Source organism: Nicotiana attenuata, chromosome 10 (assembly GCF_001879085.1).
Source record: "Nicotiana attenuata strain UT chromosome 10, NIATTr2, whole genome shotgun sequence".
Taxonomy (NCBI): domain Eukaryota; kingdom Viridiplantae; phylum Streptophyta; class Magnoliopsida; order Solanales; family Solanaceae; genus Nicotiana; species Nicotiana attenuata.
Genome location: NC_031998.1, coordinates 6555777 through 6574345, shown reverse-complemented (window position 1 = coordinate 6574345; position 18569 = coordinate 6555777). Strand labels below are relative to the sequence as shown.

At 40.6% G+C, this 18569-nt stretch overlaps 3 protein-coding genes across 3 annotated transcripts; 1 reads left to right on the top strand and 2 right to left on the bottom strand.

The window, feature by feature from the left end:
* Window positions 425-1472, top strand: LOC109232966. The gene has a single exon (XM_019398671.1). The coding sequence runs from the start codon at window positions 672-674 to the stop codon at window positions 1311-1313; it is 642 nt and encodes a 213-aa protein (XP_019254216.1). The 5' UTR covers window positions 425-671; the 3' UTR covers window positions 1314-1472.
* On the bottom strand, window positions 1575-6161 carry LOC109232965 (protein OBERON 1-like). The gene is made up of 5 exons (XM_019398670.1): window positions 5935-6161; window positions 4326-4739; window positions 2483-3033; window positions 2315-2375; window positions 1575-2080 (listed from the first exon to the last, which is right to left on the bottom strand). Exons 2-5 carry the CDS (start codon window positions 4717-4719, stop codon window positions 1989-1991), a joined length of 1098 nt encoding a protein of 365 aa, XP_019254215.1. The 5' UTR covers window positions 4720-4739; window positions 5935-6161; the 3' UTR covers window positions 1575-1988.
* LOC109233558 lies at window positions 14216-14734 on the bottom strand. Its single transcript, XM_019399444.1, has one exon. It carries the CDS (start codon window positions 14732-14734, stop codon window positions 14216-14218), a length of 519 nt encoding a protein of 172 aa, XP_019254989.1.

Here is an 18569-nt window from a genome sequence, read left to right as displayed (position 1 = left end):
CTTGAGCTGAAAATAAAAGAGAACAACATTATTTAGAGTCCTCACGCGCTCAATACTTAGTGAGGCACAGTCAATTTGCCATGTCAGCACAAGGTGTTTAAAAGGCACACACTTCTATCAAATAAAAGTGTCTAAATGGTCAGTAGGTTAGTTTGAGTGTTCAAATGATCGTTGGGGACAACTTAAAGGGGCTATTTATATATTTCGCCTATTTTATATTGTTACTTTGAGCTACATTTCTTAAAATTATCTATGTATAAATTGTTGATTTTGTTCATATTATATCAAAGATTTAAATAGAATTAAACTAAATCAAATATTCTTAAGATCTAAAATTAAATCAAAGCAAAATGAACTTTTATTTATTTAAAGGATTTGATTCAATTTCCGATTTGAATTTTTCAGCTAACTTTGAACCCCTACTTGTCGGTTTCTCCCCTCCCCTCCCGTTTCTATTTTCTCCTTTTTATTTTCTTCTCTTCCCCACGAAGAAATCTCCACCGTCTCAATTCTAATCCCTGCTTGCAGCGGACATGTATAAACATTTAATAATTACATTTTCATTCATTTGTGTATCTCTCTTTTTGGACTCACCTCCCAAATTATTTTCATTTTCCAAGTACCTCTCTTATAACCCAAAATCCCTAAAACAATAGTAGTCACAAAGTCTAATGCAATCATCAATTTCCTCATCTGGGGTTAATAACAGGAACTTGACCCCATCTCGTCCCATTGCAATTGTGAGCCTTTTCAAGATTTGTGTGCTTCTAATCTTTTCAACCTTAAGAATTCAGGGCATGAGAGTCCATCCTCTGTCCTTGAAACAAGACATTGCTCTCCGTGAAGAAATTGATTCGAATTTTTCCCTAATGGAAGGAAATTTCGCCGTTAAGAAACTGCGGAAACTGCCTCACGTATTTAACAACGTCTTGGAATTGCCGTTCCGTTCTGACGCGGATGTGACGGTGGAAGAGACCGAAGGATTCTTCTGTTTCGTGGCGGAAATCTACTTGGAAGGAGCTGGCAATGGACGGGTGAGGGCACAGGCCGTGGAGATTCATCCTGGGGTGACGAAGATTGTCGTGCGAAAGGGCAATGGAGATGGTGAAATGGAGCTATTGTTGGAACAATTGAATGTGGACACGTGGAGGTACAGGTTGCCTGCTTCGACAATGCCGGAGCTAGCCACGGCGGCATTTGTGGACGGAGCGCTTGTCGTGACGGTGCCAAAGGGTGGCCGTGAAGGTGCAGAGTTTGAGGATGGATCCAGGGGTGTTTGGGGAGGCGGTGGCCCCCTTGTTCTTGTACAATAGTCAACAATGCAAATTAACTTCTTCACATTTGATGTTTAACCAAACAAATTAGTAATTACGATAATCTGTTTCTTTTACATTGTTAATATGTTAAATTATACACTAGTTAATATGTCATTCTGTTTGATCACATGGTGATAAAGGATGTAAATTGATTCACATGGCAATGTACCAGATTACAGCTCTAATTATCCAGAAAGCAGCTCCGTGAAAACCGTTGTCCAACATTTAAAGGACCAAAAAGAATCATTAGAAACAAAGTAGGGAATGAACCACAGGGGATTCCATTAATAAATAGCAAATTGAGCACTGGACCAGGATTCCAGAAAAATGCTAAAGACAGAACAAGTGATATGAAAATTATGGACCACCATTTGCATCTTACGCCCAGCAATAGGAATCACAAGCACAGTGGCGGCAATATCTAGACAGCTCCTAACATGATACAGTCCAGAATAATCTGAGGGGTATTGCTACAAGCAGAGAACTAACATATACTAATATGGTGAGGCAGATCATGGATGTGAGATTCAGACAGAACCATTTTACACCAGGAGATGTTATTGCTGCAATGGACCAAAACAGCACCCCACAAAAGATCCTTATGTGATTGATGCATTTTTCTTAAGGATGTAATTCATCTTTCCTCTGGTTAGGAGCAGTTGAATAGAGAATTTAACTGATGCACTGGTTGTACGCCAAATAATTCCTCTTTCCAGGGCTCTCCAATTCTATTTTCTTGTACAACAGTCCAAGCTGATCATTTTCTGTTCATATTGTGCTTTAGTTGCAAGGTGCTTGAGAACAATGGGAAGCACTGATATAGACAAACTCATATACAATGCACAGATGTACATATTTGTTCAAGCCCGGGAATAGAAAATAGTTCAAACACGAGAATGTGCATGTGCACATACAGAAATACCTTGCTCAGATACAGATATTCAAGTCAAAGGTGAGAGATTAAACTCAAACAAGAATACGAGAGGGCAGAGAGTTACCAGTGCTATCCACGGAGCTTTCCTTTTTAAATACATCTTCAATGCAGGCCCCATCCATAAGCTGATACGATTATCAGATTGGTCATTCTGGTATCTTGTAAACCTCAAAAGTAGGTAAAAAAGGTAATATCATCAGGAGACAAAGAACCAGTCATCAATCAGCTATACCTTTGCCATGATTGATTCAATACGATGCAACAACTGTTTTGCACTCTTTTTTTGTGAGCCGCGCAAAATACAAACGCCAACATTCAAAATCTTCTCAATCTCAGTAGAAGAAGCAACAGATGCGCAGATGTTTAAAAGCTTCAAAGCATGTAAAAGCAAATCCGTCTTTGAATCACAGTATCGACAGAAATACTCTGCATCCAAACCGATGCTTCCTCCGACTGTCCCAGCCATGTAAGCTCGTAGAGCACAGTCTACATGGGCAATGTGTCCGCAAATGTAGCCATCAACTACTCTTGCTTCACATCGAATGTAACTGTACCCATTATAATCCGAACTGATAGTTTTACAACATAGGATACAGCAACAGTCTCGGCAAAAACCAGGCTCAGTGCAACAGACATCACAAAACATTGTCTCCGGTAAAGGATTTTCTGCTGTTAAACTGCTACAGAATCTGTTACCAGCCTTACAAGTAATGATTCCTAGAGGAGAATCAGACGGTGAAGGCTCCATTTTCGTCTCTAAAGACGTAAGCTTCTCTTTCATATCTGAGCCACATTTACATAAAAAGAAAAACATATTTAACATTAAGTCAACAAATTGATCCACTTAAACACTAGAAAGAGACACAAGAACACATACTATCCACAAACAGTATACAGACTTTATAATCATTGACGAAATTCACTTAAAAAATAAAAAGATCCACTGACAGGGAACGAAAAAATAAAATCTGTATGGACTGAGTAGCTATGGTAATGAATAGGAAATGAAATTAAGATACTAGCATCACATGAGTCTTTAGTGTGGATGAAGCTATTCAAATGTCACACGTGGATTTAAGGTTAGGTTTCACCTTAGTGGGATCTTCGAGTAGGTTATGTTCAGAAAGTGCGCCAAGGATGTCTCAAGGGCTCATTTGGTTATATGAAAAGATGCATTGTTAATACCACCTTAAAGTATTACTAAATTAAATATAATTTTAGTAAAGATAAATCATGAAACTGTTATATAGTAAAACTTCTTTATAAATTTTAAATTTTTGTATCCCCAGACTTCTGTTACTACTTGTTGTTGTCTTCTGTTTCGACTTTCTGATTGTATTAAGTGGTAGTATTGTATTTTCGCTTTGGTTGTTAGATCGGTTTGCTTCCTGTTGCCCCTCTCCTTTTCCCTTCCTGCGCAGAAGGTCTACTGGAAACAGTCTCTTTGCCTTCTTAAAGACAGGGCTAAGATCTGCGTACTTGTGAGATTACACTGGGTATGTTGTTGTTGTTGTTGTATATTTTATATATTTTGTTTCCTGTCGTACATAATTTGACCTAATATGGGCGGCAACTCTCCGAATGATTCTAAAGCAAAATTAGCAACCTCAAATTTTAACCAAAATATATCTATATTACCTATATGTAGAGTTGTAATTAGCTAATGAGCTACACCTAATTCATCTCTGAAGTAATTAATGGAAACAATGGATCTTTGAAGATACTTTGCCAGATGGGTTCAGAAATATTAAATACTCCTATCAATTATTTTTTTGATCAGGTTAAATACTCCTATTAATTATGAGATACACAACAAAGTTTGCTCCTAGCAGCACTCTACAAATTTTCACACACACATTCACATTTGATAGAAAAGGAATCAAATAAAGAACTGGTGAAAGAGGAACACCGAAGATTACAGATGGACAGTTCCTTCGGGGACATCTAATTTTTTATTTATTTAAAAAGATTAGAGATGGAACAGTGTCCAGGCGGAGGATACATATGTAGAGGCCAGCGGGTGAAACAGGTGATCTCAGCATGCTAAATACTGAAGAGCCTTATCGAAAGCTAACCTTTTGAGCTTGCTGACTCTTTTGCGGGAATCATCCAACTGAACGAGGCAAAGAAACCATTGATATCTACATTAGGAAACTCAGATCGGAGATATTGTTCAATCGAAGGCCTACTTCGGAAAGTATATCCCTTTCCTTCTTTGAGAGCCCGAAGACGCTTTGGAAGATACAGATATCTATCCTTAATGTAGCCTGAAACTGAAACTCTTTTCCCCGCCTTCCAGCACCACTTATCACCAGCATTTGGCCAATCTACTGGAGCATATGGTAAACCTTCGCCGGAGTCGTTGATGGAGACTGGATAAAGATCGAGTCCAGTTTCACTGACCCTAGATGTACTTCCATTAATTGCAACAACTGTGTAGATCTCCCCAGCCTCCTTCTTGCCTGACATGTAGCTAGGAATCTCTAACTCTGTTGATAGACATAAAAGGTTAGAAAAATAAAGAAGAAACATCACAACTACACATTAGAAAGCAAACCGATTCCGGGCGATTAAAATAACCATTGGAGAAAAAAGCAGTTTAAGGAGAAAAGCCAAAAATTGGGCATACACCCCCACCTCCCCCCCTAACACACACACACACACAGGAAAACAAGATAGATGTAAATCCTTCCAGCATGAGCTACAACAACATTCCCACCTCTCCTCCCACGGAAAAAAAAAAGGAAAAAACCAAAAGAGGCATCAAATTTGACCGGCAGAATGTTTGGGTTTAATGCAGTACGCCTGAAATAAACACCCATAGGTTTCAAGCCACATACAACAACAACAACGATTCCAGTGCAATCCCACAAGTGGGGTCTGGGGAGGGTAGTGTGTACGCAGACCTTCCCCTACCTTGTGAAGGTAGAGAGGTTGTTTCCAAGAGACCCTCGACTCAGAAGGTTCCAAGCCACATCTGGCCTGAAATTTATTACTCCTGGCGATCGATATAAGCAGTGCACAATTGAGAAAACATTTATAAACTTGAGATGGCAGAATGCCGATATGCTGAAGCACAAACACTCTCACTCTCTAGAACATAGATTTAGCTGTTGGAACCATTTTTTGCAGAAATCAAATGCCTAGGGAAAAACTTAACTTAGTAGTATTAGCGGACAAATTAAAAGTCCATACTCTGTCAAAAAGCATACACCACATTGCTGTTTCCTACTACTAATGCTGTCTTTTTTTACTTTACTTCACACCTAAATTTAGAAGAAAACAACCAACTCAGCTATCTATTTTATTAAACTTAGTATTTATAAGAAAGAGTTCCATTCAGAATAGGCAGTTAGCACTGTTATTGGGTCTGAGAGTCCTGTTTAAACTATGTGCCAACTCCAGAATCCAGATTAGCTGTTTATAAATAGCAGGGGAAACTTGCTACAATCTGCTTCCACGTGGGACCCAGTAACCTGCACCTTATTAACCAACAGAAATAGTAATTTTTTGGGGTCTAAGAAAATGGATATTGGGCCTAACAGTCTACAGAAAACATGTGAGTATATCTACCTATGTAAAGGCATTACTTTTAGGTTTTGAAGCACAAAGCATCAATGTATATAGTGATGTCATAGGAATGTCCGTACTCAGATGAAGCTCAGGGCGAATTTAGGAATATACCTTAGGAGAGATTATGGACTTGGATAGACTAGAAGGGAGTACGGAGGAAGGTGTTCTTCAAATTAAGTACGAACCTCAGTATCAGCAACCTTAGTCTCCTGCTGATACTGAATGAAGACAAAAATCAAGAACCAGAGAAGATTCTAAGCAAAGGAAATGAATCAGAAACCCTAAACCCTCGAGAAATGCAGGAGAAGTAATGCATTTCCAAAATGACGGTAATGCCCATTCGGTTCCGACGGTTATTTTAAAATATTTATATCATACCAATTTTTCTGTCAAACATACTAAGGAAGGTGAGATCCGGACAAAATGTATTAAGCGGAAGAAATCTGATGTTTACGCGTAAAACGGTACAGTTAAATTTGTTACGTGTTTTATAGACAATCGAACTAATTTGACCCAAAAAAGTAAGATAAAAAGTGAGATTTTAGCAATTGAAATTGAATAAGATGACGAGCCTAACTCCGAGCGCATGTCTCCAAGGACAAAAGTGAAAGCAATGATAAAGAGCAAGTAAAGTTGTTTAATTGACAGCAAAAGTAAAGTATAACATATGTTTCAAGAGAATTTCATGTCCTTTTAATGGCTTCTGAGCCTGCTATTTATGACTTTACCTAGAGAAACAAAATCCTAAGATTAAACCCATATTAAATGATAATAAAAGAGTCATTGATGAATATATAACGGTAGGCCATGAATGCAAATATTCTCAACAACGATCGCTCATTTAATGTTAGAGAATATTCCTTCATTCAATGTTATCCGATGGCAAGTATTTGATCTTCTCCCGTTGACTATGCTCCTTTCGGGATTTACCCGATGTCGGTTGTATTTATTGTATTTGGTATTAGTCGTTACTTGACTTTCCTTTTGCCTATCTTCGGTTTCACGTGTCATGTTACCATTTGATCATTTGTTATAAACCAATTTTACCTCATATAGATAGTCCTCCTGCTTTCCGGTGACATATCTTAGTGTTACCAGGAAGTTGGTGAAGACTCTTTTCTTGGCAGGAAAGATTCTGAACAGTCTCTGACGCTTGAAAGGACGCATGTTTTCTCGCATTTAATACCCCAAACACGTGTTGCCCTACGATTCAGCAAATATTTTTGCCGGTTTTCGAGGTAGTCATGACCTGATTTTTGCCGTATATAATTTCTCTTCTACTCATTATTTTTACTTCTTTACTTCCAAAATTTTCACAAGTCTTTCTTCTTTCTTGCATTTGCTTAGATACTTTCCATCTTCTCCAATTTTCTTAGCAAAATTTTTACTGACCTTTTGCTATTATGGCTTCTTTCACTACTCTCTCTGGAAACACTGGCCTCCTCTTTGGTGGAGGCCTAAAGAAAACAAGGATAACGAAGCTGATGTTGATTTTGAACCTCCCAATGTAAGCACCATCATACCAAAACACCTCGGTATTGCTAACGACTTTTAAGAAAGGTCACCTCTGTATCTTCACGGACTTGGCCTGTTAGTAGGTATCCTTGCTCCATTCGCCTTCTAGTATCCCAACCGTGAAGGAGTACTAAAACTGCCTCAATCTTGAAATCCTTGCCTCAGATATGATAGGGCAGGTTACGTTCACTAAGGAGGGTTTTACGTATGTCTATATGTATCCCTTTACCTTGGGTCCATTCTCCCTGGGGTCGAATGAAGGGCTCGACCCCATAATTTTAGAGTTTTTCCACCGATATCGAGTTTGCTTAGCGCAAGTAGGCCCATCTATATGGCAAACGGTGGCTTGCCTTCGCTGACTATGCACGGGGAAACCCTAACCCTTGCACACATGATGAATCTTTACTGTCCTAAATTTTTCTATGGGGGAGTAATAAACTTCAGCAAACATGGCCACCATGCTCTTCTCACCAGCGTGGATGATGACAATGATCGCGGGCGGATGGAGCGATTTGTCATCATCGCTACCAGGGACATCATCCCGGCCACAACTCTTTTTTTTTCAGAGTCGTGGAATCGCTTCCATAAGTTTTTGATTTACTCATTTCCTTCCTTTGTGAAAAGATTGTTTTCCGTTGTTACTGTTCTTCTTGTTTCTTTTGTTATAGCTACCCTATGGGAACCACCACGGTTTCAAGGCCTGGACCAGTAGGTTCAAAAAATTCTGGAAATCACAACACCAAAATTTCGCCGGTGGAAGGAAATGGCCATCAAATACGGGTGGAAAGCCAAAAATCATCGTAAACCGATTCCTTCTTCCTTTTATCTTTATACGAACGCAAATAATTTCGTGAAAAGTTTGCTAACTCCATTATTCTTGATACAAGACTTCCGCAGGGCTCTGTCGTTTGCCCTGAAATTGACATTTTAGAGGACCTCGAGGAGACTAGAAGGTGTTGCAAGGTGCTCTTGCTCGAAGCAGAGCTTGCAGATCTACTTTCGGTGAGAGTGCCTCCTCTCGGAATCCCCAGCCCGAGAATAAAAACCAAAATGACGATGCTCTTTCTCGGCTAGGACTCAAAATAAGAAGATAAAGAAAGCAACAATTGAACCAACCGCAGTCCAGTGGTCCTCGATAACGAAGGGGAAGCTAGTGATGGAAAGGCTTCCCATCAAATGAGGAAATAATCTTCATCAGCTCAACCGGATGCTCAACCGGGAGAGCTTCAAAACCCAACTGCAGAAGAAACCCAAGCACTTTGGGGTGAGATGGACCTGGTAGATTATGTCGATTCTCGTTTTCCAGTCCCTATTGTTGTCTCCGGTTCAAGGAATTGGACTCTCGGCCTCTTCTGCCCCCATCCATTGAGCAAATAATAACCAACACTACTCATGCCGCAGCTGCCTCTCTACCTTCCACACAAACGGGCTCTCGCCCACCGACACCAACTACTCCTTCACCACCAACAACCACCACATCTCCTCCATTGGCAGCAGACGGCCGAGAAAAGAATGCTTCCCCTTCTCGGTCTCCCGTCCACGGGAATTTGAGGCACGATTACTCAACCCCTTCCAAGACGGTGGAGCTTGCGAACTATCTGAAGTCATTGGCTTTGGAGAAAGATTGGAAGAAAATGCGCTCCCTTTTCAGGGAGTGCTTGATTAATAATGCCATGCACAGCATGCCGCAAGTACCGTACTTGCTTTCTTATATCTTCTTTTTCATTTACCTGCCGCGATGGAAATCTTAACTTTGATATTCTCTTTTGCAGGTCAACTTTCTTGATTCTGAAGGTCTGCAGAGATTGATCCTTTATAAGTAAGGACTCGCTTCCGAGCGGGATCAACTGTTGGCCGAAAGGAACCAACTTGTTTCGTGCCTCCAGGTGTTGGAGGCAAAATCTGTTAAGATGGGTGAGCTTGAGTCCCGGTTATAGTAGAACGAGCAAGATAAAATGGACCACTGCTAAGAAGACACTCAATTACACGAGCAACTTCAAGAGGCTAAGGCTAAGTAGGTCGAGCTCTTGGTGTTGTGCTTGCTATTTTCCTTCGAGGAGCAAATAAATAATTTGAAAGCAGAGTTGAACTCCAAAATCGAGGAAGCCAGTGCTGCCTAGGAGAAGATGGGAATAGAGTTTTAAGAGAATCATAGAGCAAAATTGGATCCACTTATCTACAACTATTGAACTTGATTCTCGCCACGGTGCCATGAGGTCCGAAAGGAACGACCTTCAAGATGAAATATATAGACTCAAAGTAAAGCTCCAATACCAAGAGGATTCCCTCGTATTTGAGAAGACTTATGATATATATCATATGAGGAGGAAAATCTTGGAAGAGGCCAAAGCGGGCATCGTCAATATTGATGATTGCATTGTCAAGGCCTGAGAACTGGAGCTAACTGCTCGACAAAATATTCCTGCTCGGCTCGCTGCAACTGACTCTTCGAGCATCGATTCCAAATACTCGGGAATCGACGGGAGATCGAAGAAAATGAAGATGAAGGTCCAGGCCCAAACCGGTAGGATATCCATCTCCTTCCACCGGGAAAAATATAGACCCATCTCTCCCTTCGGGTTTCGGAGGCAATGACGTTTAACTTCGTCTTCCTTTTTTTATCTTTTAATTATGCCAAAATTTTCACCGAGTTTGGCACTTTGCTAAACAAAGAATTTTTTGCTTAAGTGCTGTGCAAAATATATTCCTTTTGCGTTGAGTTGATTAGAACTTCGGGTATATTTTCATCTGATTGCTTCTAATTTTGGGTATAAATTGTTTCGGAATCAACCCTTTACTATGAGGGTTTCATACAGAGGGCCCTCTTATGTTTATGATGCTCTTGAAGAGGATGTCTCCTGTTCATTCTGGCACAGGAATTTGAATTTTTTGTTAAATTTCAAATGATAAAATTAACTCATCATTTGGACAAGAAATAAATAAATATAAAAGGACTTTATTTTATTTCTTCTATCTTTAAAATCACATAAGCATTCATGTGCAAAAGTAAAAACTGCCAATACATGTGGTTAACTTGTACAACTTATTTCTACGGGGCTGATCATGTAGTCATGTAGTCCCCGGTCCTGATGGAACATTGATCCAGGTTCTCGCAGTCCCGATATTTGTGGCACTCCTGGTGTTGTATTAGATATTATCTTTCCCCCCCCCCCCTCGTGTTCGAATGTGAAGCATGCGAATTTGAACACTGGAAGTCTTGCTTCACTGGTAGAAACAACTTATAAATGGTTAAATAATCTCTTTTTAGTGATGGAAGGCAAAGCTTGCCTTCGAATCAAAGATAATTTAACCATCTATATAGTCGTTAGTCATCGACGTGAAAATTTTGGTGCCTTATTACTAAAGGTCTTTCCTGTTGCCGATGACGCTCCCCTCGTAGTATGTTTTCCGTTGCTGCCTCGTTAAAAACCTTGCTAAAAAAATCCGATTGGGACAAAAACTGGTCGAAAGGAAAAAGAGTGCAGCACATACTTCTAGTATTGGTAGCATCCGTTAGCAATAATACCTTTTGACGTGAGTCACGTTCCAATTGTTAGGCAACCTGACACCATCTTGATTCTCCAACTCGTACGACCCTTTACCGGTAATAGCTGAAACTCGGTAAGTACCTTCCCATGTTGGACCCAACCTCCCAGTGTTGACTTCCTTAGTGCTCTAAGTCACTTTTCTCAAAATCAAGTCTCCTACTTTGAAGTAGCCGAGGTTGGCCCTCCGATTATAATATCTTTCCATTCTTTGCTTTTGAGCCACCATCCCCATATATGCCAAGTCCCTGTGTTCGTCGAGCAAATCTAGTTTCATTTTTGCTTCCTCGTTTGTTCGGAAAATCATAAAGTCGGCTCCCACACTTCTGCCGGTATCAAAGCTTTTGCACTATTTACGAGAGAGAAAGGTGTTTCTCCCGTACTCGACTTTGTTGTTGTCCGATATGCCCACAGTACTCCCGGTAGCTCATCGAGCCATTTGCCCTTAACATCTTCTAACCTTTTCTTGAGGTTTTGAATGATTACCTTGTTGGTTGATTCCGCCTGTCTGTTAATACTGGGATGGTATGGTGAATACGTAATTCTCTTGATCTTAAATCCTCCAAAAATTTGGTGACTTTTGAGCCTATGAATTGCTGCCCGTTATCACAAGCAATTTCCTTCGATATTCCGAACCGACAGATTATGTGGTCCCATATGAAATCCATCACTTCGCGTTCACCGATCTTTTGGTAAGGACCTGCTTCAACCTATTTAGTGAAGCAGTCAGTTAAAACTAAAAGATATCTTATCTTTCCGGGACCCGACGGTAGACCATCTATGTCCATCCCCATTTCATGAATAGCCATGGGGCCAAGACCGAATGCAGGAGTTTTGCCGCTTGGTGTACCAACTGTGCATAGCATTGACACTTGTCACACTTTTGAACGAACGTCTTTGCGTCTTGTTCCATCTGAGGCCAATAGTAACATGCCCTGATCAACTTTAGAACTAACGAACCTGTACCGGAGTGGCTCCTGCAGACTCCTTCATGGACTTCCCTCATCACTTAGTCCGCTTCCGAGGCCCCTAGACATTGGGCTAATGAGCCTTGGTATGATCTTCTGTATAACTGCCTATCTATGAGGCAGTAATGAGCTACTTTGTTCGTACTTCCCGGGATGCCTTCGGGTCCCCGGGTAACCTGCCATACTAAAGGTATTCGACAAACCCATTATTTCGGTCCCATAATAAGTCGATTGAATTCACCTCGCAATAACCATCCACGTCCAACACCGAGTGCAGAAGTTGAACAATTGTCCTGGAGTCGGATCTTATCATTTTCGTATACGACCCCAAATTAGCCGATGCATATGCTTCCAGATTTTCTTCCGTTGGAATGTGTATGATTGACCATTCCTTGACACGTGCAAGCAATGCTTGAACCTTGTTCACATATTGTTGCATGCGCTGTTCCTTTGCAACGAAAATCCCATACACTTGGTTTACTACCAGCTAGGAGTCACCTATTACTTCGATGACCTTAGAGCCTAGTCCCCAAGCTAATTCAAGTCCTGCAACCAAAGCCTCATACTCGGCTTCATTGTTAGTTAATAAAACAATTTTAATGGTCTGCCTCAGGGTTTCTCCCGAAGGCGTGATTAGAACTATCCCGAGACTGGGCCCTCTTACATTGGAGGCTACATCCATAAACAAGGCCCAAACTCCTGATGTTATTTTTGACACCAGCACTGCTTCCTTAGATGCCAAGGGCATTAACCCGGGACTGAATCAGCCACAAAGTCGGCCAATACTTACAACTTGATCGCAGTCCTGGGTTTGTACTCAATGTCGAACTTACTGATTTTGACCGCCCATTTAGCCAAATAGACCGAAAACTCAGGCTTGTGAAGGACATTCCTTAAAAGAAAGGTTGGCACAACGGCTATTGGGTCGCACTGAAAATAAGGCCTAAGCTTTCGAGAGGCAACTACGAGAGCTAAGGATAACTTTTTGAGGTGCGGATATCAAGTCTCCGCTCCTGACAATATTTTTCTAACATGATAAACGGAAAATTGAGTACCTTCTTCCTCTCAGACTAAAACAGAACTTATCGCCACTTCCGAGACTGCAAGTTATATTAACAACTGCTCGCCTTCCCCAATTTTAAAAGCAACGGAGGGCTTGATAAGTATTTTTTAGGTCTTCAATGCATGTTGGCATTCAGAAGTCCTCTCGAAATTGTTCTTATTTTTAAGAAGTGAGAAGAAGTGATGACATTTTTCTGAGGATCTTGAGATGAACATACTTAAGGCTGCTAACCTTCCGGTTAATCTCTGCACCTCCTTCATGCCTGCTGGTCAGGAATGTCTCCGATGGCTTTGATTTTTTAAGGGTTTACCTCGATCCCTCTTTGCTAGACCAGTAACCCCAAGAACTTACCTGTTCCAACTCTGAACGCATATTTTTTCGGGTTGAGTTTCATGTTATGTTTCCTTAGGATGTTGAAAGTCTCTTGGAGGTGTTTCAAATGATCTCCTACATTCAAATACTTGACTAAAATGTCATCAACGTATACCTCCATTGTTTTGCCTATCTGATTTTCAAACATTTTGTTAACAAGACTCTAATAAGTAGCTCCGGCATTCTTAAGCCCAAATGGGATCACATTATAGCAATATGTGTCAAAGTTTGTTTTGAAAGAATTTTTTTCCTGATCCTCCGAGTTCATCATGATTTGATTGTACCCGGAGTAAGCATCAAGGAAACTCATTAGCTCGTGCCTGGCCGTAGCATCAATCATTTGATTAATGTTTGATAATGGAAACGAGTCTTTAGGGCATACCTTATTTAAATCCTTATAATTTACGCACATTATAAACTTGTTATTCTTCTTCGGAACTACAACTACATTGGCTAACCATTCTGGATATTTTACCTCCCGTATGGAACAGATATTGAGTAGTCAGGTTACCTCTTCTTTAACAAACTTGTTCCTGACCTCCGCTATTAGGCGTTTCTTTTGCCTTACTGGTGGGAAGTTTGGATCCAGACCTATCTTGTGCACGCCAACCTCTAACGGGATACCTGTCATATCCGAGTGCGACCACGCAAAGCAATTTGTGTTAAAGAAATTTATAAATTCTAACCTGAGTTTGGGGTTGAGTCCTATTCCCAAGTGAAAGTTCCTCTCAAAAAATTCATTGAACAGGGCCACTCGAGCTCCTCTGTGATTGACTTGGTTGCACCCGTCTCTTACGGTACCTGAAAGTACCTTGGAACCTAATAGGATTCCAATGAATCCTCGCTCTTATCGTCTTCATTCGGAAGGGAAGAAGACATCGACTCTTGTAATTGCTATTTTGTTGGATTTCTTTCCGCTCCTATAATTGCTATTTTGTTGGATTCTTTCCCTTTCTGCTGGAAATAGTTACCGCATTCATCTCCTTTGCCGCCGGTTGATCTCCTCTTATTGGTTTAACTTCTTGCAGCATTGGGAATTTCAATAACTGGTGATATATTGAGGGTATGGCCTTCATCTCGTGTATCCACGGCCTCCCGAGGATTACATTGTAGCCCATGTCACCATCTACCACTCCGAATAAAGTGGTCTTGGTTACCCCTTCGGTGTTCGTGGGCAGCGAGATCTCTCCTCGGGTTGTCACACTTGTCAAGTTGAATCCAGTTAAGAACTTTGTCACTAGAATGATGCTTTCGGTCAGCTTTGATTGCTCCAGTCCTCTCCATTGGATGACGTTGGATGAGCTTCCTGGGTCAACCAAAACACGCTTAATTTTGAAATCTAAAACATTAAGGGAGATTACCAGAGCATCATTATGTGGTAGAAGAAGTCTGTCAGCATCTTTCTCCGTGAAGGTAATATCATCTTCCGCGGCTTCCCAGAGTCTCATGTTGTGAGTCACCTATATATTTGTTTTCTTGGCTGTCGAGAAGGTTAAACCGCTGATTTCATTCCCTCTGAAGATCATTTTGATAGTCAACCGAGGGGAGTCTTCCGCTGCATTCGAAGGCTCTACATTGTCCCGACTTCCGCTGTAGTTGTTCTTGGCTTGATCACTCAAAATTCTCTAAGATGACCATTCTTCAACAATGTCGCCACCTCTTCACGTAAGTGCCGAAAGTCCCCAGTTCTATGGCCGTGAGTCCCATGACATTCATACTACAAGTTGGGATCCCTCTGGCTGGGATCGAATCTGATTAGATTCCGGAATCGTGTTTCTTTGATATTCCTCATCGCCGATACCAACTCCACTAAGCTAATGTTGAAGTTGTAATCCAATAACCTGGAATGTGGAGTTCCGGGCCCCTGGTACCTCTTTTTCTTGTAATGACCTGTTGTTCCGGCCATGGTGGGTTTTTCTATTGGAGAGAACCTATCTAAGGACCAAAACTCTTTGTTGCCACATCCCTTGGTTCTTTCATATTGCAAGGAACAACCTTTGGAAGACTATCGATCCGCATTGAAGTCGCTTTTAAACTTGTCTTGGTTCTTATCTCGATCTCGTCCTTTAATTGATGTCGAGAACCCGAGTTGATCGTTTTCTATCCTTATGTTTGACTCATAACGGTTATAGACATCCGCCCATATGGTTACATGAAATTCGAGCATGCATTCCTTCAGCTTCGGGAGGCATCGGAGCTTCGCAGATTTAGACCCTTTTGTAAATGCCTCTGCTGCCCACTCATCTGGTACCACCGGTAGCAGTATCCTCTCCTTCTGGAAATGGATCACGAACTCTCACAATAGTTCGGATTCGCCCTGCGCAATCCTAAATATATCCGCCTTCCTAGCATGAACTTTCCTTGCCCCAGCATGGGCCTTACTAAATGAATCTGCAAGCGTCTCAAAAAAGTCAACTGAGTTGTCGAGTAAAAGAGAATACCATGTCAGGCTCCATTTTGTGACGGTTTTGCCAAACTTCTTCAGCAATACTGATTCGATCTCATGTTGAGCCAAATCATTCCCTTTTAGAGGTGTAGGTTGTGATGTGATCTTCTGGATCCGAAGTCTCATCGTATTTTGGTATGTCCGGCATCTTGAACCTCTTCAGAATTAACTCTAGTGCTGCGCTCGGCTTAAACGACAATTGCATTTACTTTTTGAATTTGGACTTTTCAGAACTGGTGGTGCGCCCAGAATCTAATCCTTTCGGGCGTGAAACTCCTTTGCATTTTGATTCATTTGTTCGTGTATTTCCCTCATAAGCTCAGTTTTGAAGGGATCATTCCCGTTGTCCTTCCCAGATCCGCTACTGGTCCCTCCGGCACTGTCGAAACTGACTTCACCCCTTGGGGTGTTATTATCGACTCTTTGAGTCGTCTAATTTTGCAGGAAGGCTTGGAGGAACGGGCCCCCTTCCGTATGCATTATCATAAGCACCTGATTTCACGATCCAATTTCTCCTATAGGCCGTGATGGCGCACAACGTTACTGCTAGGCAAGCCAACAGTGAACCAACCGTGTGATTGTTGCTTTTTAACAGTTAGAAATAGTTGATTTTTAGTTATTGAATAAATAAGAAGTGAAAAATTAAATAACATGAGAAATAGATAGTTTTAAAAGCAAATGAGACGAAATAAATAATCAAAAGTCCCCAAGTGCCTACAGCATAATTTCCAAGACCTGGTGTCACAAGTGTATGAGCTACTAGTAGAATATACAAAAAATAATAAAATATTATCTGAAATAAGGTAGACAGAAACTAAAAGCAAAAGAAAGACTTCGGGTGCTGTAGAACAGGCTCGGAAGGCAGCTCACTGAAAAGTCTCAAGGTATCAGGAGTGCGCTCCGGGATGATAACCAGATGCACCTGCCTCAGATCCTGCACGGTTAGTGCAGAAGTGTAGTGTGAGCACGTAAACAACATGCACCCAATAAGTATCTAGTCTAACCTTTAATAAGTAGTAACGAGGGGTCGATTTCGACACATACCACGGGCTAACAATAAAATACCGAAATTCTGAATAAGCATGGGGTATATAAATGATAATGAAAACTCAATAACAAGCAATAAATAAACAAGTCTTTCACAAATAGTAAATCCCAAGTCAATTTTCATCAATTAGCTATTTAACCTCTCAAGCCCATAGAATGATATCAAGTATAAATGGGGCTCCAAGTATTATTACGTACGAATTATGCCGAGGTCGTACGGCCCCATCCAAAAATACATATATAAACTGTGTGCACTGCCGAGGGTCGAACGGCTCGAACCATAGATGCATCTATTAATCTGTCGAGGCGAACGACCCGCTCCCAGAGAGTAGTGGACTATACCTCACTCGCGGAAATACTTGCGACGCGAGTGAACATAGATTTCTCAAAGTTATTATATATTTCTTCAAATCTTTCCAAAAATAAGAAGTCTAAACTGGAAACTTTAAATCTTGAAATCCTCAATCACAGCTCTATTCAAGACAATTAATAAGCATAACCAAATAACGGTGTCAACAAAGCATCATGTAAACCTAAGACTACCCGGACATCACATGAAATATAGCTACGTACTGACTCTCGTCACCTAGTGCGTATGTATCTCCCTACATAAGTAATTCACAACAAAACACACCTAAAGGGATGAGTTCCCTCTTACAAGGTTAGGCAAGAGACTTACCTCGTCTCAAGTTCACTTCAGATCCACAAATATGCTTTAAATCCTCAACTCGGTGCCAAACGACTCGAAACTAGTCAAATGTTATATAAATTAATAATACATGTTCAAAAGTTCATGATTTAACTATTAGAGTAGTTACCCAACCCAAAATTAGAAGATTCCTAAAATTTACCCTTGGGCCCACTGTCATGACCCAAATCAATGGGCCCGACGGGCACCCGGTGCCCTTACTCAACCGAGTACCAACGTAACGTATCTTTGTCATTACATTAACATGGGTAAATGGGCCATAAGGGCCATATGAGGTAACAAGAATAAAACATGAGAGGACACTCGACATAAAACTGTCGTACCCCATGTTTTCGTACGTGAAAGTACGCCATAAATAAATTGATGGAAGCTCGGAAATGAGATGTTACATCCCGCATTTTCGTATATTAAAGTTTCGTCGTAAGCTAATCGACGTAAGCTCGGGAATGAGATTATTTCGAGATTATAAGCATTATGCTATTTCAAACAATTGATGAGTAAATTCGTGAAGGTGAGAGGGTAAGCAAATAAAGAAAAATGAATTTCGTCAAAGTTTGACATTTTGAGATAAAATACGGCCCGAGCTAAAATACCCGGTATTTATGGACTAGTGCCATACAAGGTACCACATGATCGTGATATTACAGTGTATAAAGTGTGTTAAAAGTGAGTAGTATTTTAAGTAATTTGAGATAATTCTTAATTAAGTGGGTAATGGGTAATTATGGATTTTAGTAAGAGATTAACTAAGTGATTAAATTATTTGGATAAGGTTTAATAAACTTTCACGTAGCTGCCCAAAGAGGCATTAATAATGACTCTTAACTCTCATTACAAGGTGGCATTTTAAGAGAATATTTGTGGCTTAGTCATCCCCTAAAGTGGGGCTCACAACCAAAAGTCATAAGACAATCTTCTTACAACATTATTTACTACATTATTGATATGGAGAATGGAGATATATGTGCTAGGAATGGACTTTAACTCTCGAAAATCAGATTCTCAACATCAATTCATATGAAATTTCATAATGCCATAGCAGCGTGATATTTGTGATTCTAAGGGAGTGTGGTGCAATCTT

Excerpts from the sequence above, each read along its gene's own strand:
- LOC109232966 (XM_019398671.1), top strand. The coding sequence starts at position 672 with ATGCAATCATCAATTTCCTCATCTGGGGTTAATAACAGGAACTTGACC.
- LOC109232965 (XM_019398670.1), bottom strand. The coding sequence starts at position 4,719 with ATGTCAGGCAAGAAGGAGGCTGGGGAGATCTACACAGTTGTTGCAATT. Across the intron at positions 3,034-4,325 it reads AGAGTCAGCAAGCTCAAAAG|ATATGAAAGAGAAGCTTACG; the intron begins GTTAGCTTTCGA and ends AATGTGGCTCAG. Across the intron at positions 2,376-2,482 it reads TTGAATCAATCATGGCAAAG|CTTATGGATGGGGCCTGCAT; the intron begins GTATAGCTGATT and ends TAATCGTATCAG.
- LOC109233558 (XM_019399444.1), bottom strand. The coding sequence starts at position 14,734 with ATGAGACTCTGGGAAGCCGCGGAAGATGATATTACCTTCACGGAGAAA.